At 40.1% G+C, this 21,159-nt stretch overlaps 1 protein-coding gene and 1 long non-coding RNA gene across 6 annotated transcripts in view; one reads left to right on the top strand and one right to left on the bottom strand.

The window, feature by feature from the left end:
* Positions 1-21,159, top strand: part of LOC148220256 (kinesin-like protein KIF2A) — a 134,736-nt gene that overhangs the window by 104,861 nt on the left and 8,716 nt on the right. For 3 of the 4 annotated variants that reach the window (XM_088155743.1, XM_088155742.1, XM_088155744.1), the window contains exons 15-19: positions 2,660-2,770; positions 16,485-16,552; positions 18,354-18,467; positions 19,590-19,740; positions 20,848-20,949. In XM_088155743.1, coding sequence (XP_088011869.1) covers positions 2,660-2,770; positions 16,485-16,552; positions 18,354-18,467; positions 19,590-19,740; positions 20,848-20,949 — 546 coding nt within the window. The remainder of the gene's footprint in view (positions 1-2,659; positions 2,771-16,484; positions 16,553-18,353; positions 18,468-19,589; positions 19,741-20,847; positions 20,950-21,159) is intronic. The other variant, XM_088155745.1, reaches the window with a different exon arrangement.
* Positions 639-13,671, bottom strand: LOC148220257 (uncharacterized). Of its 2 annotated transcripts, none has more exons than XR_015799172.1 (2): positions 13,398-13,671; positions 639-7,995 (listed from the first exon to the last, which is right to left on the bottom strand). It is a non-coding gene; the product is annotated as an uncharacterized LOC148220257 (long non-coding RNA). The 2 variants fall into 2 exon arrangements; XR_015799171.1 differs by having other exon boundaries at positions 13,485-13,671.

The raw sequence follows: 21,159 nt of genomic DNA, 5'->3' as shown, positions 1-21,159 counted from the left end.
CCCCGATGTGTTCCGCCCGAACCCCTGCCTCTCCTTGGGTCAGGATGGACTGGAATCCGCCTCTACCTGGGCTGGGATGGGAAAAGCAGCTTTTCTCTTCTCCCTCCGTGACTGGTGTGTTGCAATCTGCTTTTCTTTTCCTCCCCCTTCCCCCTCCCTTCCCGGGTCCTGCCTTTGCCTGGACTAGGATGGGAAGGACCTAGCCTCTACCTGGGCTAGGACAAGAAAAGCAGTCTTTCCCTTTGTGCTCACTCGCTTCGTCCGGTCACCGGCCAGGTCCCTCGCGGGATGCTGGAAACGCGGATAGAAGGACTCCGCTCTCGCTTCGCAGCAAAGGCCACGTCTCATTCAGGCAAACACACAGTCATCCCCACCAAACCAGACAGATACTCACAGTCCGATGCTCCTGTCTGGGTCTTCGTGCACAAGAATTACAGGTGATTTTGCCGCGGTCTTCCGGGGAGATTTTCCTTGCTCAGTCTATATGGTGCAGTACGTCGATGGGTCCCAAGAATCACTGACGAACCGGGGCCACAGCAGTGGGGCGCCTCCCCGAAATCGCAGTGCCTCTCAGGGCTCCAAGGACGTCCCGGGTTTCGGCACCAAATTGTTATAAATGAGAGACAAAAGTCTCGATATTCAGCAAAATTTAGATTGCTTTATTTGATATAGAAAGAGCAAGCAGCGCGCTGGGGAACGTGAGGGGTCACCGCCCACTCCACGCTCCACCGAACTTGGGTTTGCAGCTTCTTCTTATACTGTGGGTTCTCGTTGTTCATAAATTCACAAAGCCTTTGGGTGATAATCAGTCACAGATTGCCATCCGGTCCTTGTAGATGACCACCAGAGAAGTTCTGGGAGTCTGGTTTTTGGGATAGGCAGTATTGATTAGACAAAGGCAGGAAGGGCTTTTTGGGAAGTCCGATTTCGCAAGCTGGTAGCCGATACAACTTATTTGAAAAACATAGCATAATATAATGTAATGTAACATAATACAACATAATATAACAAGGTGATTTTAAACAGAATTATTTAATCATATAATTTCCTTTATCTAGTTTCCATGCTTCACTTCAGAGCTTAGTATTCTGGTTTATGCAACCCCCAATGCTTTTGTGATTAACATGAATCTTTTATCAATTGTCACAAGGCTGAACAGACCAAGTGTCCTCAGCCACTTCTCGTATGGCTTCCCCTCAAGGCCCTTTACCATCTTTGTTGCCCTCCTTTGGACACTCTCTAATTGTTTAATATCTTTCTTATGTTGTGGTGTCCCAAACTGCTCACAATATTCAAGGTGAGGCCTTGAAATCACTGCAGTTTTTCATACATTATTCAAGAAGACATCAAGAAAGCTAAGAAATATTTAAATATTAAAATGCTTTTATTATTTGCTTTATAATGCTTGAAAGGCATTCAGTCTAAATAGGAACATTTTTATTCCGAGTCCATTTAGTTGTTTTATCCTGTTTCACTGTTGCAATGCTTTCTTGGATTATCATCCGAGTTTATAGCCTGGCTTTTGGAAGAACCTGTTTCTAGGAAATTTCAGTAGGCCACAAGGATATGGGTAGAGCTCGAGTATTATCTGAACTGCTGTAGAACTATTCATGTAACATAAAAGCCATTCCATCTGTTAGTCTTGCTAAAAACAAAGCTATAATATGAAAATACTTTGATGTACAGTTGTTTGAAGAAGTTCTGTGTGTAAACATTAAAACTGTACTTGGAAAGCCCTGAATCTGAAGGGATGCCTGTACACAAAGTATTAAGGTAAAAGCAGAAACTGGAATTAATGATCGAAATATGACAACAGCAAAGCAAATTTAAATTTGAACTTTCTTTATGTAAGAAGTTATTTATTAGCTGATGTTAGAACTCTGAGTGAGTAGAAGTGATGTCTAGATTAGTGCGATCTTAGTTTGTGCTATTGTACTTAGTTGCTGCTGTAACTTCTATAGTAATTTCTTAATATTCTGTACAGTATTTTCTGGAACTCTTCAACCATTTACAGATATTAGTTTAGCCCCATACCATTCTTGTGACTGAAAGGGGAGGTAAATGTTATCCCTGTTCTCATGAAGAATGTTTTCAAACAGGTAGTGACTTACATTTTCAAGTGTTTTCCAATATTGAATACATCAATACAGAGCTTATACTTACTAGGTTTGTGACCTGTGTAAGCTTTCAGAAAATTTGGGCACCAGTGTTTTCTTCTGAGCTGTAAAGAAAGTCAGTGGTGAAGCCAGAATCAAAGCTACTGCTTTTAACTGATAGAGTTAATGCAAGTCATAGTTCACACTGCTTCTGCTGGCAGAGGCTGTAGATCATAATCAGAAGTGCTTGTCTGGAGATTTAACATCAACAATGATTTTTTTGTTCTTGTTGAATTCAATATATGTAAATGTTTTAGATGAGATTCAGAAAGTTTTTAGGCTCCTAAGTCCTTTTTAAGTTCCAACCTCTCTACTGAGCTTAATGAGTGATGAAAGCCTAACACTTCTTGAATTCAATCTCACATAATTTCAGCAACATAACTAAGGCATATATTTTCTGATTTTGAATTGTATTTGTATGATGTATTTTTCTTTAAGGGAGATTGTATATATATGAGATTTTACTCTGATTTTATGAAATGTAAACCTGTTTGTTCTTTCAGGAATGCATTAGAGCCTTAGGCCGAAATAAACCTCATACGCCATTCAGAGCAAGTAAACTTACTCAGGTGCTAAGAGATTCATTCATAGGAGAAAACTCCCGTACCTGTATGGTAAGTGTGTTTAGTTAACTGTTTTAACAATTAATTGAGGTTATACATTAACTGAGACTATATTTGAAGTTAGTCTTTCAGCAGAGGCATTTCAGATAACTTTCTCCCTTCTCACCTTTTATTGACCTTTCTTATTGCTTGTTCTAGTTTTCTAGCTAGACAAAGAGCTAGAATCACTTTAGGTTGAGGGGTTTTTTCTTTGTTTGTTTTCAATAATGTCTTAATTATATTATAATATTGTTTGTTGAATCAGAATTTTGGAAATGGTGGTGTACACTGGAAGTATAGTGGTGAGTTATGATCCTGAAATGACAAAGACAAAATTATGATTGGTATCAAAGGCATCTGAATACGCTCTAGGCTGTTAAGGGGAGTAGTTGGGACAGATGAGATGAATAGTTGTGTACTGTATAAAAGTACATTTGCATCAATCTGAAAAAACATAATTCTTCTGTCAGATGGGGGAAAGAACAGATAAAGGCACAGATGTCCTGTGGTTTTATTTGTGCATCCTTAATATTTCTCCTTATGGAAATGTAAATTCTCTACAGTGCACACTGACCGTTAAGCTTGTTTGCTATGGTGGGTTGATCTTGGCTGGCTGTCAGGTACCCACCAAACCACTCTATCATTCCCCTCCTCAGCAGAACGGGGGAAAAAAATAAGATGGATATCATGGGTCAAGATAAAGGCCGTTTAATAAAGCAAAAGCAAAGGCTGCATGGGGAAGCAAAGGTAAACCAAAGAGTTTTATTCTCTATTTCCCATCAGCACACAATGTCCAGACACTTCCTGGGAGGCAGGGCTTCAGCATGTGTAGCAGTTGCTCTGGAAGACAAATGTAATAAAAATTAATATCCCCCTTCCTCCTCCTTTTTCTTAGCTTTTACATCTGAGCAGAAATCATATGGTATGGAATATCCTTTGGGTCAGCTGGCCTGGCTATGTTTTCTCCTAGGATCTTGCCCACACCCAGCCTACTGGCCTTCGGGGGTGAGGAGGCAGAATGTTGAGAGACAGCACTGATGCTGTGCCAGCGCTGCTCAGCAGTAGCCAAAACACTGGTGTGTTCTCAACACCTTTCCAGCTTCCAATGTAAAGCACAGCACTGGGAGGGCTGCTATGGGAGAATGAACTCCAGCTCAGCCAGACCAAATATATTTGTGTTGGTGACTTTCCACAGGCTCCTTGGAATTAGTCTAGAGGTGACAGAAATCTTCAGACCACAACATGAAAACCATGGTGTTAGGGCAGCCTAGTCTTCTCTTTGGTTGTTAGATATGGTTCTAAGATGAAATTGGTGGTAAAATAGCATTTTTGATTAATCTTTTTTCTTTGTTTTTTTAATGAAAACACAGAATTGTTTTCTTTCCACTGGGACATAACTTCATAAATCATATTCAAGATCAGAAAGCTAAACCGTGCATCTCTAGGCAATGTATCCTCACTGCTGAAGAAGTTTTGGAAAATTAGCCTGTTGGGAATTCCTCTCTGTACATAGAAGGAGTAACATTTGTGAATGTTTTGTGATGTTCTCACCATCACCTTTACCACTCCTTAAAGTGGTAACAAGCTGTCTTCATTTTGGTGAAGCTTTTTTATTTAATTATTACTCTTCTCATAGAGTTAATGTAACATTTTTCCTGTTTAAATGCATGAAAATGCCATCGAGAATAATCCATGATCTATGGGTGTTTAATTTCTGATAAAGCTTGCATTCCATCCTTTTATATTCAATATAGTTCTACATTAGGAGAAAAAAAAATCTCCTCTGAAAGTGAATGAGAATATGCTTGAATTATTTTTTGTATTCACATAACTTTATAATTAAGAATAAGAAAACTCTTTCATGATGAGACACCACTTTCAAATTCATTCTTCCTGTTACTATTCCATGTAGTTTCTCAGTACTAGGACCATTTGTAACATTCTGGATTTGATGTTTGTTTGCATGTAATTTTTATCCAGAATTTAATCACCTATTTTTTTTCTTAAGATACTGCTGTAGGAAGAGTAGCACTTGTGTGGTTATGACTTACTCTGAATTACAGTTAAAAGGAAGGAGATGAAGAATAGAAACCTACAGTGCATCTTTACGGTTGTTTGAATTGAGTTCTTGCATTTGCAGCACTTGTTCCTGTGATAACTAGATGGATGCAGAAACAATCTGCCTGTCTAGAGATCTGACAGGTTTCTAAACAACATATATTGAATTGAGGGAGGTGTAGGAGATACCTCAGCCTGGAATTACCTCCAGTCCTCCCCAGTTCCCTGGAAAGAGGAGAAGAGATTTACACTCCAGTGGCGAAGTGGTGAGAAGAGTGGACAATGATCTGCAGCTTCTGGGTCTTCCTTTGCCTTTTTTATCAAGAAAGTTCATTCAGCCTTCTAGTGTGGTATTTGCATTTGGTTCTTTGGCAGAGGGCCTAGTTTTAAAGCATGTTCGTGTTTAGGTTTTATATGATACACTGGCAAAATTCTACTAATTAAATATGCAGGTAAAGAAAAAGGCATATCATTATGGTTTATAATAGCTAAAATTGAACAGTATTTTATGAAATTAAAAGAGTACTTATCCTGCAGGTACACTGACTGCTTGTTTGCAGCAGAGCTATGTAATTAACTGGGGTGCTTCAAACTTCTAAAAAATAATGTAAATATAGTTTAATAATGAGTAGCTTCATTTCAGGTTTCTGCAGTTGACTATAGAGATCACTGCTATATTCTCTAGAAGAGTGTTTATGTGGAGTAAATTAAAGCATAGAATAAATTTTGAGGAATAATTCTCTTGTGGTGGTTTGACCTTGGCTGGCCTCCAGGTGCCCACCAAAGCTGTTCTATCACTGCCCTCCTGAGCTGGACAAGAGAGAGAAAATATAATGTAAGGCTCATGGGTTGAGATAACGACAGGGAGAGGTCATAGATTTTCCTGGGTTGAAATGGACCCTAAAGATCATCAAGTTCCAACCCCACTGCCATGGGCAGGAACACCTTCCACTAGACCAGGTTGCTCAGATCAGAGCTCCATCCAACCTAGCCTTTGTCAGGAAAATTAATCCACGATGTCAGAGGTTTATGTTCAAAAAGGAGACAGAGGAGTCCTGTAACTTTATTCGAATAAAGGGAGAGGCCATGGGGCATTTCCCATGGAGTCTCTCAAATTGCTAGAGGATGCAGCCTCCTTTTTACCCTAATTTCCCGGCCTCATTTCCCTCCCTCTTTCCCCATTGACTGAGGTACTTGAGAGGTACAGACTTCCCGCATCGCCTAATGGTGGGGGGGGGCGAGGAGAGGAGAAGAAGCGGTCCTGCCAGGCAATGAAAAGATCTGAAGAAAACACCTCTGATAGCGTCAAGCGTCAAGCAAGCTTCCCCCCCCCTCCCCCTGCCTCAGCAAACAGCAGGAGGCTGGAACGGGAGCAGCAGCTGGGAAGCTCGTGGAGAGCGGCTCCGACCCCTCCTTGGCAAAACGACAGGCAGCAGGAGCGAAGGTATTGCAAAATTCTCCAAAGCCCAAGAACAAAAAGAATTCTGCCTTTAGCCACCTCAGAGGAGTCGGCAAGTGGCATAAAAAAACCCCCAAAAAACAAAGAAAACAAATGGCACAGGTGTTGCAAAATCTGCTTCCAAACAGCTTCAGATTATGAAATGCCGCTTCTCAGGTTTCGACTCGGAGACCTGCCCGAGGCAACCCCCTCGGGAGCCTGGAGAGAACAAAAAGAGAGCTTACCTTATGTCTGTTCCCTGTTTTAAAGGGACACCGCACCCCCCCTCCTCTTTGAGAATCCAGGGTAGAACACACAGGTTCCATTTCCTGGCTCCTGGGTCTTAAAGAGACTTAAAACAGACTGCAGAGATTGACTTAGAGAAGATATGCAATACACAATTTTTTGAGTCACCTAGGTCAACTAGGATATTCAGAGACAGCTCTTCACACTCAATCCACTTCTTGATGTACAGGGCAATCCCTCCTCCTTTCCTTCCTCCCCTGTCTCTTCTGAACAGCCTGTAGCCATCAATAGTTACACTCTAGTCATGAGATTCATCCTACCAAGTTTCAGTAATGGCAATGTCTCAGTTTAAGACAATTTAAAGGAGAACACTCTGAAATGAGTTGTCTCCCTTTATAGGCTCAAACAATCCCTTTCCACTAATAAGGAACAAATACAAGTAAATAAGTGAAAAAAATGACAATTTACCAACAAGCTGGACAGCAACAGGCAAAAAATAACAGTAAATAACTGCTAGATGCCAAACTACTAAAAACTCATGCCCCCACCCCTACAGGAACAAAGAGAGACACTAAATGCCCTAAATAACCTTCCCGATATGGCACCCAGCAGGGACGACCTTGGGCAAAGGGATAAGATGGCATCAGATCCCTCTCAGAAAGGCAGGAGCTTCACGGAGCAGTTCCAGCAGCAGATGAAGGCCTGATGACTCGCCTAGGGTCAACCCTTTCTCCATGGCAAAGCACAACAGAGCGGGCATGGCAAAGTTAAGGAGCTGGGCTGGGGCCACCCAGTGCTTTTGTTCCCTGGCTTGGCGCTGTTGACAGTGACCCGGGACAGAGTGGGGTCGGTCGCTCTGCTCCTGCCAGTGCGATGCCCGACTGTGGACAGGCAGTTACGGAATTCACCCTAAGGCAGCAACAGTCAGGAATCATTAAGCAAATTACCACCAGATACAAAGTGTTCAATCCCACGGATTCCCTGAAATAGAGACCCAAAAAAATTGCTCCCCACAACCCCAAAATGCTGCTCTGGATTTTGACTGCGTTGGTCAAAGGACAAAGGGAAAAATTGTGTCAGTCTTTTCCCAACTGCTCCCTCCTCCGTTTTCTTATCCCTTGCTCTGCTTATCTCCTGACAGCTGGAGCTCCAACTGGAGTTCTTCGGACCCAGGGGCTGGAAACTCACAGAGGGAAATTATATTCCCAGAGGCAAGGACAGTCAAGACCAAGCAGCTGGGCTCGATCCTCTTGGCTGGCTGCAGCTAAATGGTGTCTTGAACTGTAGTAGGTGTCACTGCCCTTTTCTCTCAGAGGTGCCTCCAGCTTCCTGAAATCACGAGGAGAAGGAGGAGAGACCAAGACTGCAGCTGGAAGGCTTTCGCTGCTGTTTTCTCCTGGCATGGTGCCTCCAACTCCCCAAACCGACAGAGAAGAGACGAGCCTGGGGCTGCAACCGGCATTGCTGCAGCTTCCTTTGTGCGATATCTCCGACCCTGTACGTCGAGAGGGAGAGGAGAGACTGCTTCGGCAGCTTTTTTAAAAAGTGCACGCTAAAGCAAATTCCCTCCCTCCCCCCCGTCCCTCGTTGCAGAGTCTTAAAGATACAGTAAAAACTTTTGGGCCTGAATGATCTGGGATACCTTATCATTGTGAAACACCCCCAAGAAAAGAGGAGAATATAACTTGTGCCCCAGATTCCCTTACCAACCTTCTCAAGGCCCTGAAGGCCTTAGTCACTCACCAATTACCGTCACAGGCAAAACAGACTCAAATTGGGGGAAAAAATTAGTTTAATTTATTGCCAATCAAATCAGCTACCATTGTCTCTGACGGGCTCAGCCTTGGCCAGCAGAGGTTCTGTCTTGGAGCTGGCTGACACTAGGTCCATCAGATATAAGGTGTTATAAATGAGAGACAAAAGTCTCGATATTCAGCAAAATGTAGATTGCTTTATTTGATATAGACAGAGCAAGCAGCGCTGGGGAACGTGAGGGGTCACCACCCACTCTACGCTCCACTGAACCCCGGCCCATAGCCTCTTCTTATACTATGGTTTCCCACTGTAATCAACAATTGTTGGGGTTTTAGCTGTCACAATTTTGCCAGGTAAGCAGTGATGGTCAAATAAACATCTTTATCCCAATTCACAAAATCTCTGACGATAGTCAGTTTCATAGATAACCATCTGGTCCTTGTCGATAACCACCAGCAAAATTCTGGAAGTCTGGTCCTTGAGATAGGCAGCATTGATCAGACAAAGGCAGGAAGGACTATCGGGAAGTCTGATTTTGCAAGCTGGTAGTAGATGCAACTTATTTGGAAAACATAACCTAACATAACGTAATATAACATAATATAGCATGACAAGGTGATTTTAAACAGAATAATCTTATCATATAATTTCCTTTATCTAGTGTCCATGCTTCACTTCAGAGCTTAGTATTCTGGTTTATACAAACCCCAATGCTTTTGTGATTAACATGAATCTTTTATCAATTATCACAAAGGGAAGCTTCTGGCAGCTTCTCACAGAAGCCATCCCTGTAGCCTCTTGCAAAACCTGGCCATGAAAACCTAATAGAACTGTAACATGTAGATAACGATACCATTTCATACAAAATATTTTATCATGTTACAGGCAAAATAAATTGAAGAGATTGAAACATAAAAGTATTATTCAATTAGAGAATTTTATTTATTGAACATGTAAAATAATTCATCAAAATGTTACCTGTTTCAAGATGCTGGTTTTGCTTGTCAATGAGAAGGCATCTATTGTAAAAGGATTTATAATATGCTATTAGAGAGTAAGACATTTTGAAAATATGTGATACTTTTTAATATGGAGAGAATATAAAATGATATAGTAAAAACTTGTGATTTTAACTTTCTGAGAGATTCATTTAGGCATGGAGCATCACATCTGTATAGAAGGTTAAAATATGATTTGGAAACTTATTCTTGTGAAATATTAAAAAAAAAAAAACCAACTTATTTTGACAACAGCTTCCCTGTGGACAGTTATGACCAGGATCCATGTCATTCTAAAGAAATCCAGAGACATACAGTCGGCATAAATAATATTTTTATAACTTTATTAGTCATTTCAATTTTAATGAAGTTCTTGTCCTTACTTTCAAAAACCATTTCATAGAATCATAGAATCGTTGAGGTTAAAAAAGACCCTTAATATGATCAAGTTCAACCATTCCCCCAGTACTGCCAAGCCCACCAGTAAACCATGTCCCCAAGTGCCACATCCCCAGTTTTTAAATGCCTTCAGCGATGGTGACTCCACCACTGCCCTGAGCAGCCTGTGCCAGGGTTTGACAATGCTTTCAGTGAAGTTTTTCCTAATATCCACTCCAAACATCCCCCGACATAACTTGAGGCAGTTTCCTCTCATCCTATTGCTTGATACTTGGGAAAAGAAACCAACACCCACCTCACCATAAACTCATTTTGGTAGTTGTAGAGAGTGAGAAGGTTCCTTCAAATCTCCTTTTCACCAGATTAAACACCCCCAGTTTTCTCAGCCACTCCTCATAAGACTTGTTCTCTATACCCTTCACCAGCTTCATTGCTGCACTTTGGACATGCTGCAGCACCTCAATGTCCTTGTAGCAAGTGGCCCAAAAGTGAACACATTATTTTAAGTTGTTTTTGAAGAGCTACATAGTTGGATAATATATCATTATTTGACATTTGCAAGGTAGTGTATTGGGTTTGCATTACAAGGTTGTGGTAGCAGGGGGAGCTATATGGGTGGCTTCTGTGAGAAGCTGCTAGAAGCTTCGCCTATGTCCAGTGGAGCCAATGCCACCTATCTCCAAGACAGATCCATCACTGGCTAAGACTTAGCCCGTCAGTGATGGTGGTAGCATCATTGGGATAACAAATTTAAGAAGGAAAAAAGTTATTGCACAGAAGCAATTGCAGACAGAGAAGAGCGGAATGAGAATATGTGAGAGGAGCAGCTATACAGACACCAAGGTCAATGGAGAAAAAGGGAGAGGAGCTGCTCCAGGCACTGGAGCTGAGATTCACATGCAGTCTGTGGTGAAGACCATGATGAATCAGCTGTTCCCCATGCAGTCCATGGAGGACCATGGGGAAGCAGAGATCTACCTGCAGCCTGTGGATGACCCTGCACTGAAGCAGGTGGATACCCAAAGGAATCTGTGACCCCCTGGGGTTCCACAGTGGAACAGTCTGTTCCTGAAGGACTGCTGCCTATTGAAAGGGACCCACATTGGAGCAGTTTGTGAAGAACTGTAGCCCATGGGAAAGACTCACTTTGGAGAAGTTTGTGGAGGACTGTTTCCTGTGGGAGGCACCCCACAGTGGAGCAGGGGAAGGAGTCATCCCCCTGAGGAGGACGGAGTGGCAAAAACAACATGTGATGAACTGACTGATATGTGGAAAAGACTTTAACTCATAGGAAATGAGTTATAAAGTAGGTATGCATTTATTCAGCGCTGAGGTGCATGGGGATAGCTCCTCCCAAAGTATGCACACCGAAACTTCAGACTACTGCTCTATTTATTCCCTAAAAGCCTAGGATTACACAATATGCCTAATACATATTCATGTCCTAGCCCCGCCTACCCTCACTTCGTATTCAAATGAACCAAAGTCCTCTTGCGCTTGTGCCTCCCCAATTCAGGGGTCGTCGGGGGTCTCTGATGAAGGCTTCCAAACTCTTCATCGCACTTGAACTTTTCAGCTTTGTCTTCGGAGCATGTGTCTTAGCCATCTGGGCACATTCCAGATCTTGAGATTAGTTCTTGGTGGTTTAAGGTTTTGGACTTATCACTGGTAGCCTTGCACCCCTCACCCTGTTTTCATACCCTGGCTCCATTTATCACAAAGCATTCTGCCTCTCCTCCCGATTTTTGCAAGCATAGCAAATGTCAGGCATTCCTCATTGTCTTGGTTTTTTGATGAACTATTCCTTACTTTTCAATTCCCTGTCTCATGACTATAGCCCCCATTTCCACTGGGGGGAGGAGGTAGAGAATTGGGAATAAAGTTAACCCTTGGAAGAAGGGAGGGTTGGGGAGAAAATGTTTTTAAGATTTGATTTTACTTATTATCCTATGCTGATTTGGATCTTCCTGTCCATAAATAATGCTGCTTTTTCCATCCTCATTTGGAATTACAAATGAGGAAGCAAGGGATGGAGAGATTGTAGTCCTCCTGTCCTGTCAGGATTTGACTTGCTGAGGCATGAGGATATATGATGTAGTACACATTTCTGTTCAACAGACTGAGTCTTATTCACGGGTTCTTGTGCCCTGAAGGGGGTCTCATTATGTCTGACAGCACCTACAGTGACACTTCCCTATAGTAACTGTACCTTACAGTCTTCAAAAAGTTGGAGCAGTCCACTGACATTAATGACATTTGCCATGTATCACGTACTCTGAACGTTAAACTGATGGAAGATATGCATGCATCTTCATGCTAAATAACTTCGGAAGAATTTTAGGAACTTTTAGGCCTTTTTTAATTTGCACTCAGAATGCTTTATAGAAAAACATGGAATCATGGTATTTTTAAATCTACACATGTTTTCATTAGCAACTGATACATAACAGTATTAGAGGTTTAAACCTAAGTCTATGTGGTAGTAGGGTCTTTAGACTTTCTAACCCACTCCCACCGCATATTTTTCCTTTCCTCCCAGTAGGAGACATTCTTCTCAGGATGACTTTTGTACAGTAATGTCAACAGCAGTATGAATGAAGAGAGCAGGTGTCCTGGTTTAAGACAGATGTCTGCCAAGGAAGGCAGGAATCTTCCTCGAATGGAAAAATATGACCTCCCTTCCCTCCAAATTATTATAACTTTTAAATTATTGGGCTTTCCGGCAAAGATGTGGGGAAAGGAATGACAGTTCTTTACTAGAATATATATATATATATAACAAGGCAGACAAACAGCAATGACAACAGTAACAACAACAAAACAGAAAAAAACCTCCAATAACAGCCTTTATTCTGTCCATCAAGCCATTTCCCCTTTGGTGTAGTTACGATCACAACTGGCAAGGGGCGCTGGTGGCCCATATTAAGGCAGAGGCTGCAGTGACTCTCCTGCAGCTCCAGGGGGCGTTGTTCGCTCAGACAGCTTCAGAGGGCGGCTGACACAAGCTCTGAGCCTCCCAGGGGTAATGGCGGCCCCGGGGAGAGAGAGAAGGTGGAGGGCGGGGAGTGTTTTGGCATTCCCCTGGCTCTCACATGTCCTGTACAGTGCCGAGGCTGCAGTAAGCAGCCGGGAGGTGCTCCCTCCGGATAGAGGGAGGAGGTGGAGACCAGCTCCCGTTTTAATGCCTTTAGTGAGAAATCAGCTCTGGGTGGGAGCCCGATGGGTCACGTGCACCACCGCTGCTCCCGATGGACGATTCAGAGGAGGAGGAATTCAGCTTTGCTGTGCAGCAGAGCTGGGCCTTCTGTCCTCACAGGAGTCCCTCAGAAGACGCTGGTTGGCCCGTAGTCTAGGGGGTGTCATGTCGATCGGGTGCTGTTCAGGTCATGGTGACAAGGCAGGAGGGTCCTGGTTGGCGATTTCATTTTCACTGTTTTTCTTACTTGGGAGTTCCATTTTTAGTTTTCGATGTTATATTGGCTCGTTGTTTTTAGTTTTTTTTTTTAATTACTGAGTTGTGTCCCATAAGCACTTGCGGTTTTCTTATTTGCCAGGCATCATTTTGGGAGCAGTGAAGGCGTTACCCGATGGGGAGGGAAAGGGCATAAGGGCAAGGCAATTCCAGGGAGTGAGAATCAGAACAGAACAACAGCAACAATTAACATAAAAACAGGTTTTCCACAGTTAACAGAACATTAACAGAACAAACATGAGCTTGTTCATAACAGTGGGGACCCGGTTTTACCTTAAGGCACCCATGCAGATGGTGAGGGTCTCCCAGCAAGGGCAGGTGCTGAAAAGTCCCAGTCAAACGTCCGCTCTTGTGACTTACCAACGGCAAGGAGACACAGCAAGAAACGTTCAGCAGTAGCAGCAAGTCCCCTGGGCAGAAGTATGGCACCAAAACCCACAACCGTCTGCCCTACAAGCTGGGCAAAGACTGCACCACATCTTGCTAACACATTGCTTCCCCCGCTCCCCCAGAACAATTCCAACAGTATGCCAAAGCCCTGGCTACACCTTTTGTCTCGTAATGAAGTTCATTTTCATTTCCATGACAACAACTGGAAAAAAAAATCTCTTAAGAAACCTAACCCCCATCACCAGGATTATCTAATACTCATCAGTTTCAGTCTCCTGATTATGTGCTGCCAAAAAAAAGTTAGTGTGCAGGATCATAGAGGTATTTGTCCTGGGTAGAGCCTTTATGGTTCTCCTGAAAGGAGCACAGATGAGAAAATTGGACTACTGAGAGAAGCTAGTGCAAATAATGATGCCACTCTTGCCTGATCAAAGTTATTTTTGCTAAATGCTGAAAAGAGGGTGAGATCTTTAGGGTATTTTAAACTGGAAAGGGAAAGACTTATAGATTCCAGATGTTTGATAATTGAAGCCCAAAAGAAAATAAAACTCTTTAGTAAGACGGCTACAGAGCAGGTATTTGTTTATTCAGCGCTGGGAGTGAGGGGGATCTCTCTGCCACAAAACTCAGTCAATCTTCTTTAGCCTTCAGTTACATTTTAAAAGTCCTTCCATGCAACATCACAATTGCAACATATCATTAGCATGCTCATATTTGCATAGGGCTGTGTCATGGTTTTACAACAGTTTGTTGCTTTCACACATGCATCAGTTCCTTCTGTGGTGGTCATCAGTCTTCTGGTGGTCTTTTGATGAAGACTTCTGTATTCTTCCTCACATTTGAACTTTTTACCTCTATCTTCAGTGCATGCGTGGTGCTTCTTGTTTTTCAGTCTAACTTGTTTTTAGCTAATTTTGCAGTTTGCAAGTTCCATTAAAACTTGCTATCTTGCTTTTGATGATGCTTGTTATCTCACTGGCTTTGTTATCTTGCATGCTTTACCTGCACATCTTGTTACAATATTACTTGTGGTTAACCTTTTCTTACATACCGCTTAGGTTTCATAAGTGAGCTATTAAGTATTATTTACAGATAATATTCAGTTCAGAAAAAAAATAATAAATCTTACGTAGGGAAATAAACATGCTTATCTTTAGTATTATTAAGTAGTTGTAGACTGGCCAAAATAGGTCTCTCAAATAAGTATACAATTTGCTTGAACAGACTACAAAGAGATATAGATATAGATATAGATATAGATATAGATATAGATATAGATATAGATATAGATATAGATATAGATATAGATATAGATATAATCTGGTAATTGTTTGCAGGATTCATTAGACTTACTTTCTACTGAGTTGCATATTTCCCCCCTTGAGGAGTTGATTTACCAAAATATGAGTATTGGCCTAATACCAATACTCAACTGTGATGGACAAAAGATTCTAACAATTTAAAGTTAGAAAGTGTATGTTTATTCAGCTCTGGGCAGCAGCATGGGGTAGCCCCCTAATACGCACTGCAAAATTACAGGTGATCACAGGGTCTATTTATTGACAAAAGCTTTAAACAATTACATATTCATAATACCAGCACCTCCTATTCCCTGCTTCCTATGGTAATTAGCTTGAATGGCTATTAAGCATGTATGGTTGGCTTCTTGAATTAAGTCTGGGGTCGTTTTTGTGGGCAGGGGTCTTAGAGGAAGTGAGTCTTCCTCGCCCCCGGACTCTCGACATTTTCTATCAATGACAATACAAATTACTTCTGGGAGAACTTCAATTTCCCTCCCTTCGTGACTTTGAATAAGTTTCTGGTTGCAATTGTTCGTGTTTCTTTGGATCTATTTACTAGTTTCCTCTTTTCCCATTGCAAGCACAGCTGAGCAAGCATAATTAATTATTTAAGTTTCAGATAACTATCTCAAGCCCGGTTTCTTCTAACTAGCTTCTAACTTTTAATTATCTTCAGCAAGGCCTATCTATCCATTTGCTTTTTAATTAACTCTAGTAAATAACTAACTTTTAACTAGAATCCTAATTTCTCTAAGATTAGTGTTTCAGAGTCTTATTTTTTAAATTATGGTTTTGCATTTACATATTATTTAGGAAGGCTGTGAGATGGGGGAAACTGAAATTTCTTCGATTCATAATATTTCGGGTATGGTTGAAAAAATAAATTGAAGCTTTGACTTGACATATCTCTTCTTGAGAGACCATTGTATTAGCGTCACTGAAACTGCGGGAGAAACAAAAACTCTCACTCATTTTTAGTGTTAGAGAATCAAGGTATTACTTTATTCTGGCCAGGATGTTGTTCTGGCCAGGATGTGCAACAGAAATAATTTCATCCACACATTGCCCGGGTGTGCAGAGAAAATCAATCCATGACACATGACTCTTTGCTAGATTTTTCACATACTTGTACAGTCAAAACCCAGAGAAATTAATTGGTTCGATGTTCATTGGTCCCAGGTTACACATTTCTTAGTATTTGGTTTCTTATTGGTTACAGATTTATTTGCCTCTAATGCTAATTTGGTCCTCATTCCTTGGTTCTCTTATCAGTCTTTTCTGGACCAGGTGTCTCTGACCATGCCAGGGGTGGTTTGGAGTTTATGGTCGTTAATGGTCGTAATGGTCGTTAATGTTTGCTGTCTTTTGTGTATCTTCTGTGCTACTCCCAGTCTCTTGAGATGTTAAGCTCATCACGCCTGAAGTGATGAAACAGTCCTTTAAAAAGAAACTTCAATTCCTTACCCCTGGGGCAAAGGCGAGCAAGACTGACTAAAGTTACAAAAAATTTTTAAATTTTGTATCATTTCCAACATTAGGACAGCTGTACATAGTAGACAGTTTTTGTAAAACATCTCAAATCAAATTTGATATTAAAAATTAATTTAAATTCACTTACCGTTTCATCTGTACAAAGTGATTTATTAATGAATGGCTTTTTTTTCTCCAGATCGCTACAATTTCTCCAGGGATAGCATCATGTGAAAATACTCTAAATACACTGAGATATGCAAATAGGTATGGAAAATGTTATTGCGTATAGATATATTGGCTGTTGATCACTGATATTTGGAAAATTGTTGTTCCATGATGTATAATTGTTTTAACTACTTGAATAATTTTAGTGTACTTGCATTTCTTAATAAGATTCAACCCAAAATACTGGTTACTGATTCAGCTTCTCATTTAATTCAATTTGTAACTTTTTACAACCATTACAAGAGAATCAATAGAAACTACATTTAAGTCATTATCCAGAAATGGATATAACAGGGATTGCAAGGAATCTGGGAGATGCCTCTCTTAGTTTTGTCCCTGCTCTGAAGGTATCACCCCTTGCATTAGGGATAGGCAGTTTTCATGATGTTTCCCTGGGGTGTTAGCTGACATACCTTTCTGCAATGTGATTTTTCATTCCCTTGGTGGAATTGCATTCAGTTGCCAGCATGTTTCTTTTATATATATATATCATATAATATATATATATCTTAACTAGCTTATTCTTATGAAAATTCGGCAGTTGCTGTGGACTAAATTTTATATTTCTCAACTTCAGGGAAATGTCTGAGACCCCTAAATACAGTCAGCTAATCCAACAGTGACAAAATCAGTGGAGAAGTTAGTGCCTCCAGAGCTTGATGCATCATCTCTGAGACCTGTACTGCTCTCTGAAAGTGTTTGTCTCTTTGGTCAGTGTGAAAGGAGCCTTATACAGCTACAGTTCTATGATTAATGTTTAGGGAGATGGGGTACTGAATATGCCTGCAATCAGACCCTGCACCCTAGAAACCCACCCACCACTTTGCTGCAAAGAACAAAGGAGGCAAACAAGTTTCTGGGCCATCAGAAAGCCTGGTTTTGCCAGAAGAAGCTACCACCTAGTGGTCTGCTTGCCCCACTGAAAGATAGGGCAGAACCACATCCTCTACTGCTTTGCTTCTCTTGCTCCCTCCCTGCAGCCAGTTGCTAATTGGACACAAAGGGCTGCTAAGGTAACTTATCATCCGTTCCTCGCGGTATCCAAATGTCTTTCTGTTTGGATCAAATTAGTAGCAAATCTACCTGGCTTGAACCACTCTGTGATTTCCTTCCTGGTGAGAAGGGGGCATCTAGTCCCCTGCTTACAGTAACATAATGAAGGATGTGTCACATTAATCGAAACTAGTTGGATCTTTCTATCCCTTATAGAACACGTACTACTGAAGTGACTTCAGAAATGGACACTGAAAAACAAATGCCTATTCCTAGTATGCTAAATTGTTACGCAGAAACTGTTTCTTCCCCTTGCTATTAAATTCATATGTTTTTATGAGGTTGTGCTGATTTTAGCTGGGGTAGAGTTAATTTTTTATGTCTATCACTGTAAAGTTGCTTAATGTGTTCTGTGTAGTATTTTAATTTTTTTCTACCAATATATAATTTTCATAGTACAAGTAGGTTTTAGGTGCTGAACACCAGTGTCTGCGCAGTGTAAGATGGGGCAGTATAGAATTTAAGGCACTGTAGTGGTTTGATATGTTAAAAGGATCAGTTTAATGAAATACTGAATGTAGAGAAAATTTTATTCACAAACTGAAATCTGGAATTACTCTTCTGAAAACACTGCTATTATACTCTCCTGCAAATTACCAGCACTGATATTGTCCAATTTTGTTAGTGATCTGTAACTATTTGCAGAAGATTTAAATATGTCAACAGTTTTCTTTTTTAATATAAAAATAATTTTACTGCTAAACTATTAAAGAATGCTAAACAGTTATTTTAACTGTGTTTATGAGATAATTTTCTTTTAATTTGCTGCTGTATTTTGCTGCTGCAGAGTAAAGGAATTTGGAATTAGTCCTTCAGACATTCCCTTCTCACAGGGTAGTGGCAGTCGCTCTGATCTCTCTCCTTCCTATGAGTATGACGACTTTTCTCCTTCAAACACCAGGTCTAATTCATTGTATATATGGAATGTTTATTTTTGACTTTTCTTTTTGGCAATGTAATTTTACAGATAAACTTTTCATTAGTCTCCTTGCCTTGAGTCACACATACTTTGTTTTTATTTTGTTTGTCAGGTGATAGTTTTGCATGATCTTCAATCATCTTCCCATTATTTTGTTCACAACAACCATACTCTGTATCCAGGCTTGCTAGTTTCCTTCACATTAAAAAAAAAAAAAAAAAAAAAAAAAGTGATGTCACCTTCATACATTTAATGGACCAAATCTGACAAGTCTATGTTTAGGGTAATTTGCATATAACTAATTTTAAAAGAAAACTATTTTAATATATATTTTAAAAACTTTTAATCATTCCAAAGATGAATGAAATCTATTTTCCGTTGTAGTAAATATGTGCTACTTCAGAAAGAAATTCCCCTTAAAAATTAAGAATTTGTTCTAAAACTTGCTACACTTGCAGAGTTTGATGTCTCTGTTTCATAAGCGTTCTTTTAAATGGATTTTTTTCTTGATGGAATCATTATCAATATTTTAAACTATTTTCATGCTGCAAGAACCTTACATTTTAATAATATATTTTCACCTTTTAAATCATTTTAATTAAAGGATCTATTCATTCTCTGAGATAGTTGGCTGCAAATTATTATTTACTTCAGAATTCTTGGTGGCTGTGCTTATAACATCTAGTAGGGTACTGACTGACTAATTTTTTTAAAGCACAATTGTGTGCATAGAAAAAAAAAGATGGTCAAGTCTGGGATGCTTAATGAACTTTTCTTTCAAATATTATTCCTTATTGAGGAGTTAATATTGAGGGTCTGGACATTTTTTTTCCCTCTTAACAGTTAATGAGTACTAAGATTTCAGTCAAAAAATGCCTTTTGTGAGAAGATGGACTGCAATCCACCTGCAAGTAGTTGAAAGTCTGTGCTTTTTAGGAATTGAACTAACATAATTTTGTCACTGAAAGTACATTAAATTTGTGAAGCTGAAATCAGCATTCTTATTAAATGAAATAAATTGTGCATAAATAAGCTTTATTTTTGGTTGTGACACTTTTGAACAGGAAGTTACTAATTTACAATTTAAATATTTTCTGAATGTAGGGTGAAGGAGTTGATGGTTGATCCGAGTGCTGCAGGAGATATCTGTCCTTTTAAACACCATGCTCCCAATCAGATTGATGACTTAGAGACACAGTGGGGTGTGGGGAGCTCTCCTCAGAGAGATGATCTCAAACTGCTTTGTGAACAAAATGTGAGTGGTTTACAGCATTGCATGGAAAGAGATGATAAATACAGTGGCAAAACAAATCCAGAGTAATGTGTATTTATAGCCTGTAAGCAATATCATTAAGTAGATACAGCATGCCTGTTCACCTTTTCACTTTATGCTATTATGTTCATTCCCATATACACAAAAAAAAAAGGTTTCTTGAATGATGAGAGGAAAATGTTTTACTTTTCTTTATCTTCCTTGCTGATTAGGGCTTTTAATATCTAGGCAGGGTCTGTTCTAGGCTCTCACATTTTTAGTGTGCATTTTTCCAGTATAGCTTTATCTTTTATTAGATAGTGAGAAGTAGCCTGGGAAATGCATCTATTTTGTTTAACACTCCTGTGGTTTTGACCATTATTTATCCTGCACGGAACCCTGTTTCGAGTGAGTTTCTTTCTCTATGTTTAGAAATCTGGCTCCCCATCATTCCTCTTCCCAACATCCTGATTTTCATGGAGTGAAACCCCAGAGCAATGTTTGGGAGAAAGCCACATCATGTTCCCAGGATGTCTCCTTGGGCTGCATGAGTGGAGAGCTGGGATTGAGAGGCATCTTATAAAGGGCATTTTTTTCCCTCACTACTGATTATCAGCTCTAGTCCTGGTTCCTTAAATGTTCAAGTTGGTTTGTGAAAATGATGATGAAAGGTACAAAAGAAAAATCCTTACCAGCCTAAATTATTTTTCTCCAGACTCTCTGCCTTTTCAAATACCTCTGTATGGTGTTTGCTATATTTCTCATTTAATAACTGTCTCTTCTTCCATGACATTCTTCCCTTATGAATTCCTCCTCCCACTATTTTAACATGAGGGGTTTTTTTCTCATGAGGAATATTCTGGTTTCCAGTATCCATTAGAGTTAGTGGCTGGAAATTTTTTATGAATATGAATTGCATTTAACTCTGTGAACAGTTTAAATTTATTGTTCTGTCCACTCATTTATGGACATTTTCTTTTTAGAAAGTATTTTTATTTTTGACCAGTTCTGCTTTCTGCATATTTCTTTTCATGATCTGTGATTATATTCAATATAATCACAGATAGCCACAGTTCTTTTGAGTCTAACAAGCTTAACTATTGCTTTTAGGAAGAGGAAGTTTCTCCACAGTTGTTTACTTTCCATGAAGCTGTGTCACAAATGGTGGAAATGGAAGAGCAAGTAGTAGAAGACCACAGGGCTGTCTTCCAGGTAAAAGATGGAGCCTACCATGTTTTATCCTAATACAAGAATGCAGGTTTTGCCAATGAAAGTGCATACTCTTGAAGATGTAGGATATCTGGTCATTCTGCTGCTTTTAGAGATTTCTTAAACAGACTATCTTTATTGTAAGAAAAGTTGCTATTTTCTTTTCACTATTTCAACTATTTACTATATTTTTTGTGTTAGTCCTTTTCCAGC

The sequence above is a fragment of the Sturnus vulgaris genome, chromosome W, assembly GCF_052056855.1.
Source record: "Sturnus vulgaris isolate bStuVul1 chromosome W, bStuVul1.hap1, whole genome shotgun sequence".
Lineage (NCBI taxonomy): Eukaryota > Metazoa > Chordata > Aves > Passeriformes > Sturnidae > Sturnus > Sturnus vulgaris.
Note: the sequence above shows the minus strand (reverse complement) of the source record. Positions and strands in the feature narration are given on the sequence as shown.